The following is a 24,680-nucleotide window of genomic DNA, read 5'->3' as shown; positions in this document are numbered from 1 at the left end:
CAGCAGCTCATCTGTTATCAGCTTCCTAGCTTTAGAGGCCCACTGTTCCTGCACAGCGGAACCTGCTTGCAATCAATTCCCTGCTCCCTGGCTCTTCTTCTAGATGCAGCCTATGGAGTTAATAGGCCTACCTGTCAACCTTAACCCCTTCCAGTCCTGTGTGGGATGGACACCCTATCACAGTTATAGTAATTTTATCAATATCATATTTTGTATCAATATTGAGGTCTCTCTCCCACAAATGTCATCTTGAGGTTTCTTTTAGAACAGGAAACTGGAATTTTACTTGTTCCATTTTAGAAAGAAAATTTTTCTGAAACTTCAGAATTTTGTGTGGAGCAGGAGTTCATGTTTATAGGCACATCTACTAGTCAGACTTAGAGCGGTGTTATACACTATCCAAGCATTCTGCAGGATGAGGGCCTTACCTTGTAAAATCTTCAGAACAGAAGCTTAATCATGTTAATTTTGTGCACCCAGGTAGTCCCACTAATTTCATCTAGACTACATAGCTGTATTAAAGAGGAAGGGTGGTCCAATGGTTAAGGTGTGAAGGTGCTAGGCTGGCACTCTGGAGATCCAGGTTCAATTCTCTATCCTGTTAGAAAATTTATTTTGATTAAAAACAAAAAACCCACAAAACAATTTAGATTGTAGCACATAACCTGTTCCCTACAAAAATGGTTCCAGCAGTGAAAGAGGCTACCACTACTCCTCTCTATCTGCTACCGACAACAAGAATAACAAGACAACTAGGCTAATAGTAATAACATAATGTTTTATTGCACAGAAGTTGGTATAGTATTAAAAGTTGGTTATGACCATTACATAGGCCTAAGCATTATTTTTATTGTCCCTTCACTTCAGGAATATGCAGTTCTGGATATTTTTAATCCATAATGAACCAATGTATTGACCAGAATGAGTAGTTAAAGGCTGGTTTGGTTGGGTTTTTTCCAGCAGTATTATGTTATTCTCTCTTAGTTGTATTATATGCAATATTTTTGTTCTCTGTGCTACTTTGGAACTGAATATTCTGTTATATTAATAATTAACTCTTTTATTGCCTGGAACAGGCAGCTAAAGGTCAGTTTGGACTGTTTTTTCATAACTAGTATGTTGCTCTCTGTTATATTACATGTATCATCCTTTGTGCCACTTTAGAACAGAGCATCTGGGCAGTTTTAGTAATAAAGCTATTTATTGCCTGTAGTGGCCAGTTAAAGCTCAGTTTTGCTGGGTTGTTCATTCGTACTACGTTATTCTCACTTATTTGTATGATTCTGGCTGGCTGTCCAACTTTGGAACTGACTGTTCTTGGGCATTTTAAAAATGACTCTGGACCAGAACAGGTTAATGACTGTGTGTTATTAACTGGTTCTCATTACTAAAATATTCTCCAGGTTGTCTGACTGGATCTGTTAATTTTAAAATCCGTTTTATTTATTAAAATGCCATAATGGGCTGTTCAGCTTTTACCCCTCCCATGAAATCCTGTTTGGTTTACTCGTGCAAACAGTTCTACTGCAGTTAAATAAACTATTTGTGTGATTTAAGGCAGAAGGGTTTAGCCCAGCATGTGTAAGTAACTGGATCCTGCTGTGATTTCACCCTACTTGGTTTTTCTACTGAGCTGGCTAGCCTTGAATTCACACCATCGTCTCTGCCATAGACATGCCGTGTTTCTAAATCAGCAGTGCTTTCTTTCTGCAGCTTTTTCACAGTGACTTCTATGGCAACTAAACGGTAATTAAAATGGCACGGCATTACTTTTGCAGGTCTTTTGTCCTTTATGGCAAAAACAACAAGGAGTCCGGTGGCACCTTAAAGACTAACAGATTTATTTGGGCATAAGCTTTCGTGGGTAAAAAAACGCACTTCTTCAGATGTCCTTTATGGTATAAGACTTTCTAGATGTGGTAACTGTGTTGCACAATGTGGACTTCCTGTAACAGAATCTCTTGATTAAATAGGTAATGGAGGTTTCCAAAGTGAGGCAATCAGTTTTCTGATTTAATCCTCTAGACTTGCCTGTACTTGCAGTCATTTGAGCAACTAACAAGCTTCAAACATGGTCTATTCCCAGCCTCATGTTTACGCTACAATTTTTGCTTTGTCTGTCCTTAAGGCCTGTGCTTTGGACAGCTACATTGCAGCAGTGTATGAGCACTCAGTTATATTGTCAGAGGACACCAAAATACCTGTTTCTCCTGAAGATGCTTTGATGCTGATGAACAAAAATATGGATGTTTTGGAAGGGGCCATCAAAGCAGCAGCCCTGCAGGTACTGTCATTGGCTATTCTGTACTGAGATGTATTTATTTAGGTGGAGACTTATTTAATTTAGTCTGTTTTGCCAGGGTGCACGTATTATTGTGACTCCTGAAGATGGTATTTATGGCTGGGTTTTCACAAGAGAAACCATTTACCCCTACCTTGAGGACATCCCAGATCCACAGGTGAACTGGATTCCATGTACTGACCCTGACAGGTATTGTCTTTGCTACTAAAAGGGGCAGTGGGTGGTAGGGGAGAGGCAAAAATCTCCATTCAGAGGTGGTGATGAATGACTTCATAAGGGCTTGTGTAGCCTAATCACAAGAACGTACTATCTGACAAGTTTTTCATGATTGATTGTTTTTTCCCCATAAAGTATAATCTAATTACAGTTTCTCAGTTTCATTTAATGTACTTGTTGGGTTCAATGCTTCTTTGAAAGAAAAACACGAAATGCAATTTATAAGGGCTCTGCTTTTTCAATGAGCTCTATGTGGGTGCTGGGACATGATCAGGACCTAAGTAATGTTCACTACTGAAATGGGGGAAGCCTGCTCCAAGGTTTAAAAAATAAATCCTATAATCCTGTGTTTTTATCTGAACCCCAATTGAGCAATGAGACATGACATAGTGATCTTTCTTTAGTGCTTGAACATATTTTTGGTGATTAAGTAAAAGTCAAAATCCAGTCAATGTTAACTGGCAACCCTTGTTATCAGGTCCTAAGAGCTATTCCATGATGTCACCGTGCAATAATTTATGAAGAGCAAATATGAAATAGAAATATTTCTAAGATGAAGGAATAACATTATTTTAGTAGGTTTTAGGGTGCATTTAAAGGAAAATAATCCCAATAACTTTATGCATTTTAGTACTAACATGTTAATAGTGTAAAGAAAAACACTACTGAACAAACAAAAATCAAAATTCAACTTGAATTACTTCAAAGAAGGACTTTCAGACCCTAATAATTTAAAATCTTTGTTTTTAAGCAATTGCTATCTCTGTATCTGAGTACCCAGTTAAGCAGAATTGGGAAATGATTATAAAATAATGTAAAAAGCAACAGAGGGTCCTGTGGCACCTTTAAGACTAACAGAAGTATTGGGAGCATAAGCGTTCCCAATACTTCTGTTAGTCTTAAAGGTGCCACAGGACCCTCTGTTGCTTTTTACAGATTCAGACTAACACGGCTACCCCTCTGATACTATAAAATAATGGAAGCTGTCAACCTTTTTTTTCCCCTTTGTAAACGGTAACATTAGTTGAGGTCATAATATTGCAGTTTTTAAAATTATTTATTTTTCAATGTGCTTAAGACACATCACATTGTCTTTAGTATTTTAATATGGCAGGATTACAGGAATCTCCTCAATCAATAGCTAATCATAGGATGGGAAGGACCTCTAGAGATCTGCTAGTCCAGTCCCCTGCACTCATGGCAGGACTAAGTATTATCTAGACCACTCCTGAGAGGTGTTTGTCTAATAAAAGGCAGTGATGTAATTGTGACATATCAGGGTACAATCCAGACTGATGAGTACCTGTGTCACCCCCGCCCTCTAACTTGGGGTGCCCTTTACACTGCTTTGTTGATGTAGCCTCCAGATAATCTGGACTGCTCACAAACAGCAACATCAAGTCACTCCCAGCAATGTCTGGGTGTATGCTGCAGCCTGCCAACTACACCTTGATTTGTATTCCAGGGTGACTCCTGGAACACACACCCTCTCCTATATTTCCACCCAGAAATGTATGTCCTGTGCTGCCCAGCCCTCTCCTAGACAAAACAAAGTCATAAAAAGTCTATTTCTTTAATAGAAATAATATGCACACACTTTGTTACCCCAAATGGAGTTTCCCAGATTCTTCAATTTAAACACACTGGATTAGATTAAAACAATAAAACAAGTTTATAAACTAAAAAATTAGAGATTTTAAGTGAACACAAGTATTGAGGCATAAAAATCAGACATGGTTACAAGAAAAATAAACATAAAATACAACTGGTGCTTGTTAAATTCAAAGCAAAGTTGTTCTCACCACATGTTCTCAGCAGTCTTACTGGCCAAACTTCTTAGGCCAGGACCCCTTCTTCTGTGTTATTGGTGCTTCCTTTTCCCTTCTCATGTAGTGAATCAATGGACACAATGAGAGGAAGGAGGTGGGGTGCCATGGGGTGTCTGCCCCTTCTTTTTATAATCCTGTCCCCTCTTCGAGGAGCAGTCCCAGCTGGGAGCATGGCGACAGGCAGTCTGTGTGGAAGGGAACTCCATACGGTTTCTTTGCTAAGATGTAGATTTCCCTTCCCCCTTTCCTGCCAAAGAATGGCCACTTAGCGGGTAATGACCTATTGACCTTGTTTACACCTAGCTGAGGCACTCTGAGGAACTGGTTTGGCCACTCCCAAGACTTTTCTGGAAAACATACTTTTAATTATGATCTCAGCTTATGTTTATAACTTCACACATAACACTGCTATGTGAATTTTGCCATGGTATTATTGATCAGCAAATGAATTTATAAATGATATCTCCCAAGGCATACTTTGTGCAAAGACTGTTACAGTAGCGCGTAGAGTATGGACATGAGTACATTCTGTCACAGTAATGTCAATACATGATAAGCAGTTGTGCTCGGCTACAATTAATGATTAATAATATATAGTCATAGAAATATTTGTTAATGTTTTGCCACTAGGTGGCTCTAGAAGAATGAGTCAGTTTGTTTTTTCATCTATGCAAGGGTGATTTTTCCCCAGCTTGTTGGAATGCAAATGTTCCACCATCACTTGATGCTAAGCTAAGCCAGAGTTTAGCCATTCTAATATTTATAAATGCTGCAAATACTGGCTTTGTGTTTCCGCCGTGTTTACCTTTAAAATATTGTTGTGCTTGTTTGAGCAATGACATGGTAATCAATATTGTACAAAAGTAGAGATTTGGAGTCAGTCCTGGCTCAATTGAAGTCAATGGCAAAAATTTCCACTGAGGGCCATGATTTTATATAGTGGGGGTGCTGGGAGCCATTAAACCAAACTGTAAATCCTGTATATAATGGAAACCACTTCAAGTCAGGGGGTGCTGCAGCATCCCCTGCACCCATAGTTCCCTGCATCAAAGAATTTGCTATCCAGAGCAGAAACAAACAAACAAACAAAAAAATCCCTCAGATATTTTCGAGCTGGAGATTTAGGCTGAAGTGGGCCTTGTTTAAAGGCTTAAACACAGCTATGGGTTCCTAGAGAACATGTTTAATACATCTTGGAGCATCTTTCAATAATTTAAATTTAAAAAAAGCTGCATGTACACTAATCTCTTCAAACTATTATGGAACAGCCCCAAATTTTAAAATAAGTTAAAAACTCACTTACCCCGTGTTGAGGTAGCAGGGTGCGTGCATGTGTGTGTGCGTGTGCAGTGCCTAGACAAAAAACTCAGTTAAGATAGAAACCACGTGAAAACTTAAGTGTAAAAAACATTACAGGGGTGTTTCAATTATCCCAAAACCTATCATTATAAATAGAGCTGGGAGAATAACTGATTTTTTGTTTGTTTGGTTGGTTTGCTGGCAGTTTGCAATAATTAAAAAAACAAAAACAAAAAAGCTCCAACCCTTCAGTTCAGGTAAAACTCCAAATTTTTTTGGAATTTTGACTACTGAAAAATGTCTGTTTCGAGTTCACCAAAACGTTTCATGACGTGAAGGGTTTTTTTCTGGGCATTTTAAGGGCTAGATTCACAAAATTGGGGCTTGAGAGAAGGAAAGCTGGTGATGTTGGTACACATTCCTCCCCCCAATAACCTGTAGTTCAAGGGTTAGGTTATTCACCAGATATGGTATTGGTTACTTAAGGTGGGTCTCTATCAGCCTTTCCTGTTGAAGATGTTCAACTTTGTATAAAATACTAGAATACTCATTGGGCCAGAGGACAACTCCTATAGTCTGCTGATTTTGCCCATGTCTAATTATAAACTCAGGGAAACTCAAGAGTTTCAAAGCAATTCAAACCTGTTAAGGTGTGAAAATGTACAATTTAAGCACTCAAACAATATTAATTCCTGACCTGTAATGGTGCCATTCAATAACCATAAAGTTATGACTAAGGCATTGTAGTGTTTGTGGTCATAGATTAAATTAAATTGATTTTTAAAGACACGTTGTTGTTGTTTTGTTGTTTTACCCCATTTCCCCCACTCATGGTATAGAGGCAGGGCAAAGGAATGAAGGGATGTGCATGTACAGAATAAGAACTTGATTCTGCAATGAGCTCCAAGCAGGTTCCAGGGTCTGCTTGTGTGGAGCTTATTGTAGAATCAGAGCCTAAGAAATGTTCAGCATTAAGATAGGCAGTACCTGCTCAAAGATAAGACAGCACACAATGTGTGCAATGGTTCCTGAACTCAAATTGAAGAGTGAGTTGTGACATTGTCCTTATATTATGTTTTAGTAACTAGTTAAACATTTGGATTTCAAGCATAAACAAACAAACAAACAAAACCCATACATCCAAACCTCCGATATTTGTGGGTTTGTTGTAATGTTGTTGTTTCACTTTTCCTCTTTCCCAAATCTCATTTCTGGCACTTAGTTCTGGCATTTCCTAATTTTTGAGGGCTTGACTTTGCAACCATAATAATGTTCCTTTATTGTTTTGTGTGTGTGTGTGTGTGTGTGTGTGTGTGTGTGTGTGTGTGTGTGTCTTGTGTGAATATACATAAATACACACACACAAGTGTGGGGTTTTTTTTTCAGTGGAACAAGGAATTGGGTTTGGGTAGGTGAGAGGAATCTAGTCTAGGAGGAAAATGAGGTGTAGTGGGTGGGGAGAGACTGGAACACTGTTCTGTCCAGTTCGGATAACCCAAACTGGCACAAAGGGAGACTTTTTTGGATTTTATTCTGAACACTTTTATAGACTCACCAATGGTCTATTCTGTTCTTTCATTTGGTTACCCTACAACAGCAGTCTTCTAACTTAAATCCATCATTCTTCTGCTCCAAAGCCTTAAGCTTAGAATTTTTAATTTTTTTTTAAATTTCTCACTGACAATTAGATTTGCTCCTGCACCAGTGCAGGAAAGACTCAGCTGCATGGCAAGGAGCAATGCGATCTATGTGGTTGCCAATATTGGGGACAAGAAGCCATGTAATTCCAGTGATCCCAAGTGCCCCAGCGATGGTCACTATCAGTATAATACTGACGTTGTCTTTGATTCAGAAGGGAAATTGGTGGCACGCTACCATAAGGTAAGAAATAAACAACTTTGCACAGTTCAGTGCAGTAATTCACTCATTTTAATCATATCTATCATTTTTTCCTAAAATTCTATAACTAAAACTATTGTGGAATATGTTTAGTGCCATGCAGAGGATCGGAGTGTGATGCCATGTTAAAGCAGGAGAGGTCACATTTTTCAGTGTCTGTAGTTAGAGGAATTTGCTTTCCCAGCCACAGCTGCAGAATCCTAGCTGAGGAAGCTTTAGCCCCAATTTGTCAAAACATTAACCTTAAATGTTCCAGTCCAATCTAGTTCTTGCTTCAATAGGCAGCCACAATTGACTGCTCTTTCACAAACCTCATGAAGGGCAGAAAATTAATGCCACTGGTGAACCCCAGGCAATACCTACTTGGTCTCTCTTAGGGCTTGTCTACACTGGCACTGTACAGCGCTGCAACTTTCTCGCTTAGGGGTGTGAAAAAACATCCCCTTGAGCGCAGCAAGTTTCAGCGCTGTAAAGCGCCAGTGTAGACAGTGCACCAGCACTGGGAGCCACGCCCCTTGTGGAGTTTTTTTGTTTGCTTTTTTACAGCGCTGGGAGAGAGCGCTCTGCCGTGACTACACAAGTCACGTTAAAGCTCTGCCGCGGCAGCACTTTAGTGTTGCCAGTGTAGACTAGCACTTAGGTAGCTAGTGACTTAAGTAGTCAGCTGAGCTTGTGAGGCCTTACATTCAATTTGATGGCATTTCTTTGTTTGGGTGTAATGCGATAGCTTCTGAACGCCACATCCAATCAATTTCAAAGTTACAGGGAATGTTCTAGGCATCAGTGGACATAAGGTTACCGTACGTCCGGATTTTCCCGGACATGTCCGGCTTTTTGGTCCTCAAATCCCCGTCCGGGAGGAATTTCCAAAAAGCCAAACATGTCCGGGAAAATAGGGAGGCCTGGTAAGGGGACCCCAAGTGCGAGTGGCTGCAGCAAAACTTACAGCTCCCGCGATCTGCTGGGGTACAGAGGCGGCAGGCAGCATCCGAGCACGCAGCCACCTCCTCCCCGGGCTCCAACTTTCCCACCTCCCACTGCTCTCCACCGTGGCGGGGGCGAAGCAACTTCCCCAGCGCAGCAGCAGCCGGAGCCCGGGGGCGGGAGGTAGGAGGGGGAATGTGGAGTGGTCAGGGGAGGGGGCGGAGTTGGGGCGGGGACTTTGGGGAAGGGGTTGGGAAGGGGCGGAGTTGGGGCAGGGAAGGGGCGGAGTTGGGCCAGGGCCGGGGGCAGGGAAGGGGCAGAGTTGGGGGGGGGCAGGGCCCCCGTGGAGTGTCCTCTTTTTTCAGTGTTGAAATATGGTAACCCTAGTGGACGGAACCCTATGGATTTTGGTGAAAACTGGGAAAACCTGAAGGGTATAAAGAGGGACACATGCAGCCCCGGGCATCTGATTGGCAGAGCCAGCAGCTGCAACCACTTTTGTAATTGTCTGTAGAACAAAGAACCAATTGATGGCAGCCATTAACACCTTCCAGCATAACAGCTTCCCCATCTCAGCTCTCTCCATTCTCCCAGTTGTTTATAGTGTTAATACCCTGAAAAAGAAAGAAAAATATGAAAATAAGAAGGGTGGTAGGAGGAAATAAGGAGCCATGAGGGTGCACAAAAGCCCCTGGTATGGGGGGAAAGGAGGGAATGGGGGACACAAAGAACCCTGACATTAGGGTGTCCCTGAAATGGAGGGAGATGGTACTGAAGGAGCTGGGTGGGGAGGAGTGCAAGGAGGAGTGCAAAGAGCCTCTTGGCTCAGTGTGCAATGCTCAGCCTACAGATGCAACAAATTATGTCACCCTCTAGTAAGGAATTATGAGAACAAACTGTGAAACTACAGTAAGTTCCACAATCTTAAATTTATATGTAACTGAAATCATGGTTTAAAAGCAAGGACACTAGAAATGCTAGGCACTAACTTGTGGTATCACTTTTTCTGCTATTGCTGAAATTTAATTTAAGCTCCCAAAAAGGCCATTTGGTACCATTTATAAATATGAAGGGACATTCTCTGGGGGTATGAAAAAGCCAATGTTTCATAAACTTCCTACCAATGAATAAATTCAAATACCATTCATGGAAGAGAAAAGGGAAGCCTGTATACTTTGTCTGACTTCTCTTTTGTCTTGTAATCCAGCCTCTTTCAATGTGGAAAAAAATAGAATTTAATAGAAACATAGACTCTGTATTCCCTGTATTTATGTAAACAATTTAACTGCACTGAGTTCCGATTTATATGGCCTAATATATTTCCTTTCTCTCTTTCCCATAAACAGTACAACCTCTTTGTGACAGAAACTCATCAGTTTGATTACCCTAAGGAGCCAGAGTTTGTCACTTTCAATACATCCTTTGGAAAGTTTGGCATTTTCACTTGTGCGGACATACTTTTCCATGATCCTGCTGTGGTCCTGGTGAGCAAGTTACAAGTGGATACTGTGCTGTTCCCAACAGCTTGGATGAATACTCTACCACTTTTGTCTGCTAGTCAGTTCCACTCTGCATGGGCTATGGGAATGGGCGTCAATTTTCTTTCAGCGAATACACGCAACTCCAGTTTAGATATGACAGGTAATTTACAATCTTGGGTTAACTGATTTGGTATCTTAGGCCCTGATCCTGCAAACTCTTATGCACATGCTTCAAGTTCAGCATGTGAATAGTCCAGCTGACTTCAGTAGAGCTACTCATATACCTAAATTTATGTATGTGTGTAAGTATTTGCAGGATCAGGGTCTTAGTAATGAATGTTTACAGATAGAGCAGAAATAAAATGTTAAATTCAGAACCAAGTTATTTTTTTAGGTTAACTTGTAGAACTTAAATTCCTTGTTAAGTAATAATTGCTGAAGTTTGATTTTATGGTTCAATGTAGTCTCACCACAGACCTTGGTTTTCAGCAATGCCATGGCCTGGTCCACACTAACCCCCCCACTTCGGACTAAGGTACGCAAATTCAGCTACGTTAATAACGTAGCTGAATTCGAAGTACCTTAGTCCGAAGTTACCGCGGTCCAGACGCGGCAGGAAGGCTCCCCCGTCGATGCTGCATACTCCGCTCGCCGAGCTGGAGTACCAGCGTCGAAGGCGAGCACTTCCAGGATCGATCCGGGGCACTTCCGGGATCGATCCGGGATCGATTTATCGCGTCTTAACCAGACGCGATAAATCGAACTCAGAAAACCGATTGCTTACATCCGGACCCGGATGTAAGTGAAGACGTACCCCATGTAACTATCGTTTGTTAATCTGATGCAACAAACGTGTATCTCCACTAGGTAGAGACTTAGTACTGATGAATACTCTTAATTGAGTTGTGATGGCTGATTTTCATGCAATATCTGTTTGCTTTATAAACTAGTATCAAACTTTCGTTATAGACTTGTGTTCCTTGAATTTTTTTTTCAGACTGTTGCTAGGATTCATACATTATAGTTGTGTATGTGTTCATTGTCACAGAGCAATAGCATAGTATACAATCTGATATATCTGTTAAGGATGGGCCTAACACTTGCATAACTATTAATTTCAAATGAACAGACTTGTCAAATTTATAGCTTAGTATTACTGTGGGGGAGCAATTCCAGTTGATAGCTAGCACTAAACCTTTTGCTTCTTGGGCCCCTTTATTTAGGCATCTTCACAGCCATCTCCACTGATTTTGAGTCATTGCTATGCTAAAGTTAGATGGCCCTATTCTTTCCTCAGAGATTGTTTTTTGTGGGAGGTGGGTTGTTTTTTGGTATTGTAAAATAAAAACGATAGCCACACATTTAAGACCTACATGGAGGTGCAAAGGTAAGGGATTTCTTGGCACATGTTTTCCCTAAAATGTTTTATTTGCTTTACAGTGTTACCAGCCACTCTGCCAAATAAAAACTGCATAAGAGAGACAAGACCAAATCCAACAAGGAATATAAAAGAGTGTAATTTCTGCCTTCCTTCCCAATCACTGTAATTTACACCAATTTAGTCACACTTACTAGCATGTGATTTATCTCCCATTACATGTCACTTACATGCTGAGAAATCTTTGAGTTTGGCCTAGTTCCCATTGACGTCAATGAGCATTAGACCAGGCTTATAGTGTGTAAAAGCTTTAATTTTGATTTTAAAATAGTTCTGACAATAACGGAATAAAACTCTGCACATGTTTAACGTGTGATGATAAAGTGCATAATATGAAATGGGTAATTCCTTTCTGATTAAAAGCTCCCTCTTGTCTGTCACACACAGGGAGTGGCATCTATGCACCAAATGGACCCAGGGCATTTCATTACAATACAGAAACAGAGAACGGTCACCTCCTGGTTGCAGAGCTGAGTTCACACCCTCGTCTTTCTCCCACTTACCCTATTGCTGTCAACTGGAGCTCGTATGCCACAAGCATCAAACGATTCTCACCAGATGACCGTAATTTTAGCGGAGTCATTTACTGTGATAAGTTCACCTTCACTGAACTCACTAAGCCTGAAGGAAATCATACAGTTTGCCAGAAAGACCTTTGCTGTCATTTGAGCTACAGGATGGTGGAGAAGCAAGAAGATGAAGTATATGTGCTAGGTGCTTTTGATGGCCTTCATGTTGTTGAAGGAGAATACTATTTGCAGGTAAAGCTTTTTCTCTTTATTTCTGATGGGGTAGAGTGGCGGAGGGCTGGAACATCCCTTTTCCATTTGGAGCTCTTCACATCTGCCCCAAGGGATAGTTAGATACTTCATCACAAAGTGCTTTCTTAAAACAAATGTTTGAGAAATAGGATGCTATTAACCCCACAGGTCTTCTTTACCCAGTTTAGGATCTTGATGCTTCCTGTTCTGTCTGTGATGTAAGTGATCAGAGGTCTGTGATGTCTTTTCCCAGCCAAAGGCCTGGGTTTATCTTTATAATCAAAGGTTCAGAGAAGTTGGTGTCTGTACCTGGAAGGGAAGGCACACAGCCCTCCCTAGAACACATACTAACTTTAGGAGGACAGCCTGTTGCAGCACTTGCTGACTCAGCAGAGATGCTCTATCCTGTGGGACAGCTTGTTTCAGCTTTGAACATTTAGCATCAGGTTGAAGCGATGCTCATGCTGATAGGACTCTTTAATGTATTACTGGGATTGCAAGCTAATGTATCTAAGAAACAGGGATATAATCCACTCTTTACACACAGCTTTTGAGTTTGTTCTTATTTCCAGTGTAGTACCATTTCTACAACATTGTGTAAGCCTAAACGGATCCTTCTGTGTAGGACAGGCAAACATCCCCATTTCACTGACTGCGAAACTGAGAGAGAGCTGAAGTGATTTGTTCAGGCCACAAATTGTGTCAATTGCAGAGCTATAATTGAGTGGGCACACACACACACACACACACACACCAGTGGCACAGGTGAAGCATTCTGTTGAATTACAAGGCATCAGAGCATCCATGGGTCTGATTTAATTATATGAGTAAATACTTTTATAATACCTTGCCAATGAGAGGTTTTTCCTGCTGTCTAAGCCTGGCTCTTGTTTACTGTAAGCTCTCCAAATATATCCCCTCTGTTTCTTCCCCATAGATATGCACACTACTGAAGTGTAAAAGCACAGACTTGAAAACTTGTGGGCAGCCAGTGGCCACTGCTCACACCAGCTTTGACACATTCTCTCTCAGTGGCACATTTGGCACTAGCTACATCTTTCCAGAAGTCTTGCTCACTGGGGTTCAACTGGCGCCTGGTGAATTTCAGGTAAGAGGATGCCCTTGAGCTGTTTCAGACTTGCATTTCAAAGGATCCTATTCTAAGATGACAAAGGCCAGTGCTAAACATAAAAATTGTCCAACTGTGACAACTTGGGTATGCTCAGAGGCCTTCTGCTCTTGGTAATTGGCTTGAGTCAGAGATTGGGTTGTACATTGCATGCCTTTTTCCAAGCTAAACTGAAATACTTGAACATATTAATGTTGCCCACACACTGCTCTGTTAATAGTACTATTTATCTTTCTTCTCTCAAACTAGGTATTAAGTGATGGACGTCTGATAAACCAGAATGGCACTTCTAAACCAGTCCTGTCAGTGACACTCTTTGGAAGGTGGTATGAAAAGGACCCCCCACACCCACAACAGGCTTTCCCATGATGTGGCTATTGATGCTTTTCTCAGAATAGGAACATCCTGTAATGTTAATCTGTGTTAACTACAGTCATTATCTAGTATCTTATTTTTCATATTCTGCAATCTAAATATATTCTATCTAGTTAGTGCACGTTACATTATTGACATGATTCCATTACAAAACCAATTAATTGGACAGCAGCTCTGCATCTTTATTAACTGTTAGCCTCTACTTGCTATCGGCTTGATTTTGCTGCCATTCAAACTCATAGAAAAACTTCCACTAACTTTAATATGGCAGGATCCAGCTCTTTATCAGCAGATATTGGCCTGAGCAACAAAACTCACTTTAGAACCTGGATTTTTATCCCCTTAAAACTTTTACTTTAGGAGTTGGGGTAGAGGTCACCTCTGGGATTTTGTTCAGGCCCACATCTAAACAAAACTGTTGATAAATCAGAGATTCATGTAAACTATTAATTAGATCCATTCTTCTGAGTTGTCAATCCAATACCTTCCATGAGTACTGTAATTATTTTGAAAAAGAGAAAAAATTGAAATCCTTCAATTAGATAATGTAGTTACATTTTCAAATAAACATTCCTTTTAATAGACTATCCCATCACACCAAATTATAGTTTCAAATGATTCTGTTTTCCATATACAATGCATTTTCCCTGAGCATTGTACATTGAGCATATTTTAAGTATGTGGTAAATATGCTTATTTTAAAAATGGCAATACTGTAGTTGTGCTATAGTTTTCAAACAGCGATCTGTACCCATGCAAAAAGTCCTGAAAATGCCAGGAAATGTGCAATAATGTACATGCAGGTCTATGTACCCTCAGTATTTCTAATGCACCCATCACTATCAAAATAGCAATATAAAAAGGATTTGGGTGTGTTCTGTTGAATGTTCTGTGTTTTTTAGGGTCCTACATACACTTAACTTGACTTGTTTTAGTTGTTCTGTTGTAGTCAGTGTACTCATGTGTGTAACTTCATATGTGTAAGTGTTCACATGAGTGGGGCCTATACTTTACTGGAAGTAGGACATGTGAACTTTCTTTTTCTGGAGTGATTTAAACGGGGTGTTTGGTTTTTGATTCGGTTACTTTTCAAAGTGATTTAAAATATCAGTATCCATTTTTTAATTATAATTAACTGCAATTGTTTAAGATTAAAAAACCCTGCATTCAGATTGTAGTCTTCAGCAATTTTTACTTCTGTTTTTATGTTGTAGATGTACTTAATCAGGTATTCAATGATTGCACATGTGACCCAGTGTGGCAAAGTACCTCCTTCTCCTCAGCAGGCTCAGTCCTTATTAGCCTTGGAGACCGAGGCTTGGGCAAAGCAAAACCCTGTAGGTAGCACAGGGCTGGCTATTCCTTCCCTCAGTCAGTTCCCTGTGCTTGTTTGTCTTCCCCTCTGGGGACAGAGTGCGGCCTTCCTTGCTGGAAGGGTTCAGAGCCTTGCTGCTCCTAACTTACTGGCAGCTTCCCTGGTTCTCTCACTCTCTCTCCCCCCCTGCCACGCCGGGGAGGGTTTAAAAAGGTCCCAAGCAGTTGGAGCCAGCTGAACCTAATTAGTTCCCTGGTAACCCCTTGTCCAGCTGAACCTTATTTCCCCATGGTTCTCTCTCCTCAGTGGCTTGGGAGAGGCCTTTTTAACCCCCTGGGACTGATTACTACCCCCCCCCCCCTTTGTAGCTGTTTGTCCTGGGTTTGCCACACCAGGTTAAACATCATAAGATAGAATCACATTTTAGTCTGTATGTTGTCACTAAAATACAACCATCCTACATAATCCCAAAGGCAGCCATAATAAAGAGAATGGGAAAAACTCTTTTTAACTCAGTTACTGCACACTATGGGAGCATAAGTGATTAGAAAAAATCACAGGAAGAAAGGGAGAATGGAGGATATATGGATCAGTGGGAGGGGGGGGAAACATCAAGTTTAGGATAGGGTGAGATTCCCCATACCATGACAAAGAAACCTCCTCTGTAAGGAAAGGCTTGAATAAGACATGTGATTCTGGATTCCAAGATTCCTTCTGTCTGAGAAATTTGCCTTGTTGAACCCAGTTTCTTTCTGTGACACCAGACTATCAACAGCCTCTGTTTCCCCAGGACAAGTCAGGTCTTAGCATGCCACACTAATCAGGTTTTCCTGCTTCACTTTAAATCAAACTAAATAGTGTCAAGCTCTTAGGCCAATGCCGAAGAAATATTCAAACGTATCACTCCATAAGCCCAGTTTATACAGGGTGCTGAGCCCCTTTTGTCTTACTAGGATTTGAAGGGGCTCAGCTCATCACTATATGTGCTGCTCAATCTTTTAAGGCACCATTCTTAATTGGGAAAAGCACTGTCTGATACCTGTCATAATCTCCACATCCGAGGGCAGAGATATTAAATGACTTGCCCAAGATCACGCAGGGTATCTGTGGGAGAGCAAGGAATTGAACCAAAATCCTTGAGCCCCACTCCAATCCCTTAACCACAAGACAGTCCTTCTCTTCTCAGTGCAGTATGTGCTGTGTATTGCTTCTGAAGTATGGGTGATGCTAGGCACTCCTGTATTCACACCCTAGACACTATTGTTGCAGGCACAGAGGCCCGAGGACAGCAACAGCTGGTTCGTTGCCCGGCGTGCTTCGCGCCAATAAACACACCGGGGTGGAGAAACAATCAAAGGTTTATTTGAGATCTCAAAGTGGTGCAAGGAGACAAGCAAGTCTCAAATCGAGCACACCAGCAAAAACAGTTTCTCTCTTCTTATACTTTTCACAACTAAGCCCTCCCTTCTCTCCCCCTGCACCATCCCCCCCCACCATCCCCCCCCACTCCCCCTCCCTTCTCTACCGAAGACATGTTTATACATTTAAGCCGTTAAGTTATTCTAGGGCTATAAATCTAGCTTGTTAGTAACATTCCTCTAAACAATCATTTGGTTCTATTTACTCTTAGTTTACCACTCCTCCTCCAGCTAGAAACATGCAAACCTCATCATTATTGCTTAGGACCTGGTTATAAGCAAGGTTGTAATAGGTAACTGGTTATTTACACATTCCAATTCCTGTCCTTGGCTCTTGAGGTCGATTAGAGTTAAACATGGAAGAACTCTGGTTCATATATATAGGCCTAATGACGTCATCAGTTCTCTCCTTTGAGAATACTCAACAAACTTTTGGCTGAGTTTTCTCATATTCTGTAGACAAGATACGATTGAGTGCCATAGAGCTAGGGTTCTCAATGAGAGGGTATGCTGGGATTTCTGGGGAACGGGGGGCACAAAGCTTACGGAGGAGCAATTTAAAACAAGCAATCAGGAGGAGGGTGACCAGGCACAGTACCACACCTGTGAGGAGGAGACGCACAAGGCTATTTCCCAGTCCTCCTAGGTTGGGCAACCAACCCCAAAGGGAATCAAAAACTGTGGGTTCCCTTTCCTGAGCCTTCCATTGCTCAAAAGCCTGTTCGGCTGATAGGACGTGCTTGTTAATGTCCTGTGAGTTTTCTGGGACATAAGTACAACATTTACTCCCAATAAGGACACACACCCCGCCCTGGGAGGCTAAAACATAATCTAAGGCCTGTCTGTTTTGCAGGGACAGCAACCGAAGCTGGTAAAGCTCTGAATTAAGGCTTTTCTCTATGGCCAAGGTCTCATTGGCATACTTGGTGAGAAACACAGAGAGCCTACGATAAAATTGAGCCAGTCGTCCTACCCCATAGGATGGGAGAAAGATCATACCCAATCTGTCTCCTTCTGTAATGGGCTCTGGGGTGGCATACAAAGATCTATGCTGCCTAGGGCGGCCAGGGGGCAGTTTAGGGAAAGCACGAAGGGGAGGGGCAAGATATCCTAGATAGCAGCTTCCATACCACCGATGCGGCAGCCACTTATAGGCAGAGGTACCGCAAATATAAAAGGAGTGGCCATTCCCTACCAAGCCATTATAACCGCTACTCCACCCATTTGCTTGTCTGGCATTCAACGATCCGAGCCGGGCGGTAGAGTTGGAGTTGCCTTTAACATAGACAGGGATGGAAGTGTCACTGTCAGGGGATAAATAATACTGACAGGTGCTATTCCCAGCAAACCAGGTGTGATTGCTGGACTTAAACTGTCGATAGCACACCAAACCAGGGGCCACTGGCCGCAACCTAGTAGGGGAAGGGATATACGTTGAGTTGGCCTGCGGCCTCCAGGGGTCGTCCCTTAACGCATACTGGGACTCAATGGTACAGTTCTGTGACAAAGGGGTACCCGAGACATTTTTCCCTCTACTGAACCATCCCCAACAGATATCTGACCAATTCTGGGGAACTACTCTCCAGGGTAACCCTGCAGCATGGTGCGGGATTTGGGAGCATACCCAGCAGTTAGAGAGGTTAAACTCTTGGGCAAAGCAAACCTTCAGGGACTCGTATGTGTTTGTCTCTAAGTTAGTAGGGATTCCTTTCTATCCCGCATGTGCCTGGGGGGAAACGGGAGTTAACAAGAGGAGTGTCTCTATGGCAAAGAGCACCACTGTGGCAGACCCTAGACCTGAACTCATATTGGGCAGGTGATTCTAGGGCCTAACAATCACAATTCCCCAAATACCCACAAAATAACAATTACCAATAGCAAGCAGATTAAAAACAACAGGGACCAGGCCACCAGGTTAGGCTGGCCCTGTGAAAATAAACACAACCAACGCTCAGAGGTCTCACGGGGAGTGCGCTGTGACTGTCCAAAGAGAGCACAGGGCATTCCCAGCAGACACTATTGTCGCCTGAATAACAGCTTAAGTCCCAGATCGTCGCTGGCAGTCTTCTCTGCAGGCTGGACGGTCCACCGTTCAGGAGCAGGCACTGCTTTCAGGCGAGAGTGATGAATCCAGTTCTTGTGTCCCTCAACCTTTGCTGCTGTATGGGAGACCAGCAGGACGGTGTGAGGTCCCTTCCACTTCTCTTGGAGAGGCTCATCCTTCCAAGTCCGAACGAGTACGGAATCGCCTGGCTGCAAGGAGTGGATCGGGGCATCCAGCGGGAGAGGCTGCAAATCTTTGGTATACCTGTGGAGAGAACAAAGAACAGAGAGCACATATACTGAGATAAGAAGCCACACCCCATTTCCCACTCCCCTGCCAGAACCGGTGTACCATTCATAGGCCATGCCCTTCCAAACATAATCTCGAAGGGACTGAGCCCTAACCTGCCCTTAGGGAGAGCGCGAATGCGGAGCAAAACAAGGGGCAAAGCATCAGGCCACTTAAGGGAAGCCTCTTGGCAAACCTTTGAGAGGTGCCGCTTAAGAGTCTGATTTGTACGCTCCACTACCCCACTGGCCTGCAGTCGCCATGGCGTGTGAAGCTTCCAGGGGATCTGTAGGGCATCAGATATCTTCTGAACGACTTGGGATGTGAAGTGTGTTCCATTATCAGATTCCATCCACTGGGGAAGCCCGAAGCGAGGAATGATCTCCTTGACAAATTTGAGAGCCACTGTTTTGGCAGTGTTGTTACGGCATGGGAAGGCCTCAGGCCATCCGCTGAATCGATCTACCAAGACAAGGAGGTATCTGAATCCTTGGGTCCGGGGGAACTCAGTAAAATCTATTTGCCAAACCAGTCCCGGGCCTGGGGTAGGCTCCAGAGTGGCTGGCAACACTGACACTCTCGGTCGAGGGTTGTTCTTCTGGCAGACTAAACGTTCAGCTTGCACCTGGGAGGCCAGAGGCCTAAGTCCAGAGGTTAAAAAATATTTACCCATTAGCTGAGAGAGAGCCTCTCTCCCTGCGTGAGTGGTTTGATGTAGCTGCTGCAACACCGGCCGAATCAGGCCCTTTGGTAATAGGATCTTTCCTTCCAGGGAGTGGAACCACCCCTCTTTTTCCTGGAGACCGAGCCTGCCTGCCAGGTTCCTTTCTTCGCCAGAGTACTGAGGGGTCGGGAGCTCCCCCACTGATGGGATGAGGGCATGCATATGGGCATCTTCAGCTTCCAGTGGTTCCAGGGTAGCAGCTCGCTTGGCCTCCCTATCCGCTCTAGCATTACCTCTGGCCACATCTTGCTCTTCCTTTTGATGAGCCTTGCAGTGTACCACTGCTACCGCTGAGGGGAGCTGCACCGCTTCTAACAGCCGGAGAATCTGGGGTCCATATTTGACAGGAGAGCTTTGAGCTGTCAACATTCCTCGTTGCTTCCATAAACCAGCATGGGCGTGCAGTACTCCAAAGGCGTATCTGGAATCAGTAAAAATGTTAACTCTTTTCCCTTTTGACAGTTCAAGTGCACGGGTTAAGGCTACCAATTCAGCCAGCTGGGCTGATGTCCCAGCAGGTAAACCCTCTGCTTCCACAGTTTCGTGGACAGATACAACAGCATAGCCAGCCCTCCTTTGCCCATTTACAACTGTACTACTGCCATCCGTATACCACTCCTACTCAGCATTCAGGAGGGGTTGATCTTTTAAGTCTGGGCGGCTGGAGTATTGAGCATCTATGACTTCCAAACAGTCGTGTTCCTGCTCCTCTGTCTCCGGTAACAAGGTAGCTGGGTTAAGGGAGGGACAGGTCTGTAAGGTAACTTCAGGATTTTCTACAAGCTTTGCCTGATACCGAGCTACCCGAGCCTGGGTAAGCCAGAGACCACCCTTAGTATCCAGCAGGGCTTGAACCATATGGGGAGTATACACTTGCACAGTTCCCCCTAGAGTCAGTTTCTCAGCTTCCCCAAGCACTAAGGCAGTTGCTGCGACCGCTCGCAAACATGCCGGCCATCCCTTAGCAACTTGATCCAGTTGTTTAGAGAAATATGCCACGGGACGTTTCCAGGTGCCTAATAACTGAGTAAGCACTCCCAGGGCCACTCCTTTTCTTTCATGCACATACAATTGGAATGGTTTAGTGAGGTCAGGCAAACCCAGAGCTGGGGCTTCCATCAGTTTCCTTTTTAAAACCTTAAATGCTTTGTCGGCTTCTGAGGACCAGTAAAAGGGGTCATGATCCGCTCCCTTAACACATTCATACAAGGGTTTAGCCCACAGTCCAAACTCTGGGATCCATATCCTACAGAAGCCTGCCATACCCAGAAACGCCCTGAGCCGTTTACGATTGCTTGGGATAGGAATGTGGCAGATAGCTTCCTTTCTTTCGTTCGAAAGCTGACGTTCCCCCTGCCTTATGTAAAATCCTAAGTAGAGTACTTCTGGAAGGGCAATTTGAGCCTTACTCTGTGCTACTCGATATCCTCGGAGTCCAACAAAGTTCAGGAGGCTCACAGTGGCTTTAAGGCAAGAGGTTAGACCCACAGCAGCAATTAACAAGTCATCCACATATTGCAGGAGGAGGACTTTGTCCTCGTTGTCCCACTCCTCCAAGTCTCTAGCCAGGGCGTGGCTGAAAAGGGTGGGGGAATTTTTAAATCCCTGAGCCAGCACTGTCCAGCAAAGCTGCTTTCTAACCCTCCTTCTGTCCTCCCACTCGAAGGAGAAAATCTCCTGAGACTGGGGGTCAACCGGAATCGTGAAGAAAGCATCTTTTTAAATCCAGGACTGAAAAATGGGTGTACTGCCCCCCTATAGAGGCCAACAATGTATACGGATTTGGAACAAGGGGGTGTAGAGTCTTAACCCGCTCATTAACTGCTCTCAGGTCCTGGACCAGCCGGTATGTGCCATTGGGCTTTTGTACAGGCAAGATAGGAGTGTTCCAAGCTGACTGGCATTCTCGAAGTACCCCGCACTTTAGGATCTGGTCTATAGTCTCCTGCAGTCCCTCTCTGGCTTCCTTTTTGATTGGATACTGCTTGATTCGCACTGGACCTTTTCCTGGCAAAAGCTGAACAGTAATAGGAGTATGATGGGCTGCCTTTCCTGGGATCCCTGATGCCCACACCAGAGGAAAAACCCGCTTCTCCCACTGACTCCACTCTGGGGCTTGCATAGCTGAGGGCTCAATTGCAAGTGTCATTATCCAGGCATTCTCTGGGGGTAAGGTGAGGCTTATTTCATCTTGAGTGAAATGCAGGGTGGCACCTAAGCGACAAAGCAGATCCCGTCCCAATAGAGGCGTTGGACAATCGGGGAGGTAAACCAGTCTGTGAGATAGAGTTCTGTTCCCCAAAGCACATTCCGCTGGGGCATATACTGGGCACTTAGTTCCTTTCCCTGTGGCTCCCACCACAGTGAGGGAATCTGCCACAGGCAGCTGAAGGGGTTGGTTTACAGCAGTTCGTGCAGCTCCAGAGTCTATTAAAAAGTCTATGTCTGAATCTCCCACCCGCATTTTTACTCGGGGTTCCGGGGGCAGGATAGTCCGTCTCCCCTGACACCCCTATTCTTGATCCTCTGCTGCCATCATAGGGGTACCTTCCCTTTCGGGGCACTCATTTTTCCAATGTCCCTCCTTTCGGCATATGGCACACTGGTTGCGACCCAGACGCCTTTCCTGTAAGCCAGGGCGCCCACGCCCACGTCCTCTCATTCCCCGGCCCCTTCCACCTTCCTGAAATCTTCCCCTGCCACCAGCTTGTACTGCTGCAACCATCATTTTCACTTGCCTCTTTTCCTTTTCTCCCTCCCTAAGGCTGTAAGCCCTGTTTGCAGTTTCCAGAATCTGTGCCATTGTCATGCCCATCAAATCCTCCTTTTTCTGCAGTTTCCTTTTAATATCAGGGGCAGCACGGCTGGTAAAGATACCCTTTATAATTGCCGCAGTAGCCTGATCATCGGGGTTTGCATTAGTAGTTTGCCTGATGGTATCCCGAATACGCTGCAGAAAAGCAACCGGACTCTCTTTTGGCTCCTGTACTAGCTCATACGGCTTAGCCCAATTGTTATGTCGGACAGCTGAGTGTCGGAGACCATGTAATAGGAGCTCCTTGTATACAGTGAGAAGGGTGAAATCCGCCGGCACATTGGGATTCCACTGGGGGTCTGCTGTAGGGACCTGAACTGCAGCAACAGGGACGTTTGCTGCATCTGCCTCATGTCTACGCTGTGCCTCCTCCCGTGCCTTAGACACAACCTGATTTCGCTCCACCTCAGACAGCAGGGTCCGCATAAGGACATTACAGTCATCCCAGTCAGGCTTATGGCTAGCCAGACACCCTTCAAAAACCGAGATAAACTTGCTTGGATTCGTAGAGAATTCCCCTGCCTGTGTCTTAAAAGCTGCCAGATCCACCGGGTTAAAAGGCACATGGGTGTAAACCTGCATTGTAGTGGCTCGGCGATTATCTGCTCCATGACGGGCTATCCGAGTCTCAGTAATCAATGGATAGAATCCCACCGAGGGGGCAATCTCTGGGACCTGAGGCACCCTGTCTTTATATGGTGGGGGTGTTGGAGCCGAAGGGGACACCGACTCTGCCATCACAACCGGGGGAGGGTTCTGGGGACTAACAGTAGTTACTACCGAACCTGTCGGAGTCAAATTACACCTTTGCAAAAGATCTGACCTATTTCTTAACAACATAAACAACTGTACATACATATGTTCATTCCATTTACCCGTTCGCTGACAAAACAGAAGCAATTGAAGGATCGTATTATAATTAAGTGATCCCTCCGGTGGCCACCTTTCCTGGTCCTCTAGTTGATATTGAGGCCAGTCTACTGTACAGAATCTTTTCAGTTTACTTTTAATCAACGGATCCGATCCAAACACTTTCCAGTTCACCAGAATGCATTCTAAGGGCGTACACCTTGCCCTGCCTGCAGTACTCTGCCCCTGCCCCATACTCTAGGGAGACACTGGGCGTCCCCAGGTCAAAACAGGTAAAGTCCCCACTGGACTGTTCCTACCTTATCCAAGGGTCCGGTTCTGCACCGTCGCCCGCAGCTGTTTCTCCACTAATCGAGCGCGTTGCATCGTTGTACCCTCCAGGGTCGACCAAACCACGGCTCTGCCGAGGCCCCCGATGAAATCACCGGTGCGCGCTGGGCGTCGGTCGTCGCCGCAATCCGTCGACCTCCGAGAGGGGTCCGGGCAAGGCTAAATTTCAGCCTCGAGCCCACCCAGGGACGCCAAGACTGTTGCAGGCACAGAGGCCCGAGGACAGCAACAGCTGGTTCGTTGCCCGGCGTGCTTCGCGCCAATAAACACACCGGGGTGGAGAAACAATCAAAGGTTTATTTGAGATCTCAAAGTGGTGCAAGGAGACAGGCAAGTCTCAAATCGAGCACACCAGCAAAAACAGTTTCTCTCTTCTTATACTTTTCACAACTAAGCCCTCCCTTCTCTCCCCCTGCACCATCCCCCCCCCCACTCCCCCTCCCTTCTCTACCGAAGACATGTTTATACATTTAAGCCGTTAAGTCATTCTAGGGCTATAAATCTAGCTTGTTAGTAACATTCCTCTAAACAAGCATTTGGTTCTATTTACTCTTAGTTTACCACTCCTCCTCCAGCTAGAAACATGCAAACCTCATCATTATTGCTTAGGACCTGGTTATAAGCAAGGTTGTAATAGGTAACTGGTTATTTACACATTCCAATTCCTGTCCTTGGCTCTTGAGGTCGATTAGAGTTAAACATGGAAGGACAGAGTTTAAACATGGAAGAACTCTGGTTCATATATATAGGCCTAATGACGTCATCACTATTGTTGTGGTCTTTGTACAAAATATGCCTTGTGAGGTATCATTTGAAAACTAATAACTCACTGATAATTAATATTCATGTGTGATGCATGTATGTGATGGGCATTAAGAGTTATGAATATATGCTGGAATTATGCCTGAAGAGTGTGTAAACCAGGTATGGCAGGGGGACTTGTTAAACAGGTCTATCCTAAACAAAGTAATGTTTACCTCAATTTATATATAAGCATTAAACAAACTCATCAAGCTAACAAGGGGTGGAGGTAAACCTCACATTAACAAGTGGGGGAGAAGACAGCATGGCATGTATACCCAGCAGAAGAGAGAAGCATGATCTGGGTTTTAATTTTCAGAATAATTCATTTCGAAGGCTTACTGGCATGGGCAGTGGGTGAACCACGGGCTTGGGGAGGCTAGCTCCCATCAGCCTGCCCCTTCTGCCTGGGGCCCCACCCC

At 44.0% G+C, this 24,680-nt stretch overlaps 1 protein-coding gene across 1 annotated transcript; it reads left to right on the top strand.

The window, feature by feature from the left end:
• The first annotated feature begins 1,277 nt into the window (after window positions 1-1,277).
• LOC135875784 (pantetheinase-like) lies at window positions 1,278-13,647 on the top strand. The gene is made up of 8 exons (XM_065400795.1): window positions 1,278-1,352; window positions 2,129-2,284; window positions 2,361-2,491; window positions 7,335-7,527; window positions 9,816-10,110; window positions 11,776-12,149; window positions 13,087-13,257; window positions 13,528-13,647. Exons 1-8 carry the CDS (start codon window positions 1,278-1,280, stop codon window positions 13,645-13,647), a joined length of 1,515 nt encoding a protein of 504 aa, XP_065256867.1.
• The last annotated feature ends 11,033 nt before the right edge of the window (window positions 13,648-24,680 follow it).

Source organism: Emys orbicularis, chromosome 3 (genome assembly GCF_028017835.1).
Source record: "Emys orbicularis isolate rEmyOrb1 chromosome 3, rEmyOrb1.hap1, whole genome shotgun sequence".
NCBI lineage: Eukaryota > Metazoa > Chordata > Testudines > Emydidae > Emys > Emys orbicularis.
Note: the sequence above shows the minus strand (reverse complement) of the source record. Positions and strands in the feature narration are given on the sequence as shown.

Coding starts and splice junctions, on each gene's coding strand:
- LOC135875784 (XM_065400795.1), top strand. CDS start 1,278: ATGATTCTGGCTGGCTGTCCAACTTTGGAACTGACTGTTCTTGGGCAT. Junction 1,353..2,128: donor ATGACTCTGGACCAGAACAG/GTTAATGACTGT, acceptor TCTGTCCTTAAG/GCCTGTGCTTTGGACAGCTA. Junction 2,285..2,360: donor TCAAAGCAGCAGCCCTGCAG/GTACTGTCATTG, acceptor CTGTTTTGCCAG/GGTGCACGTATTATTGTGAC.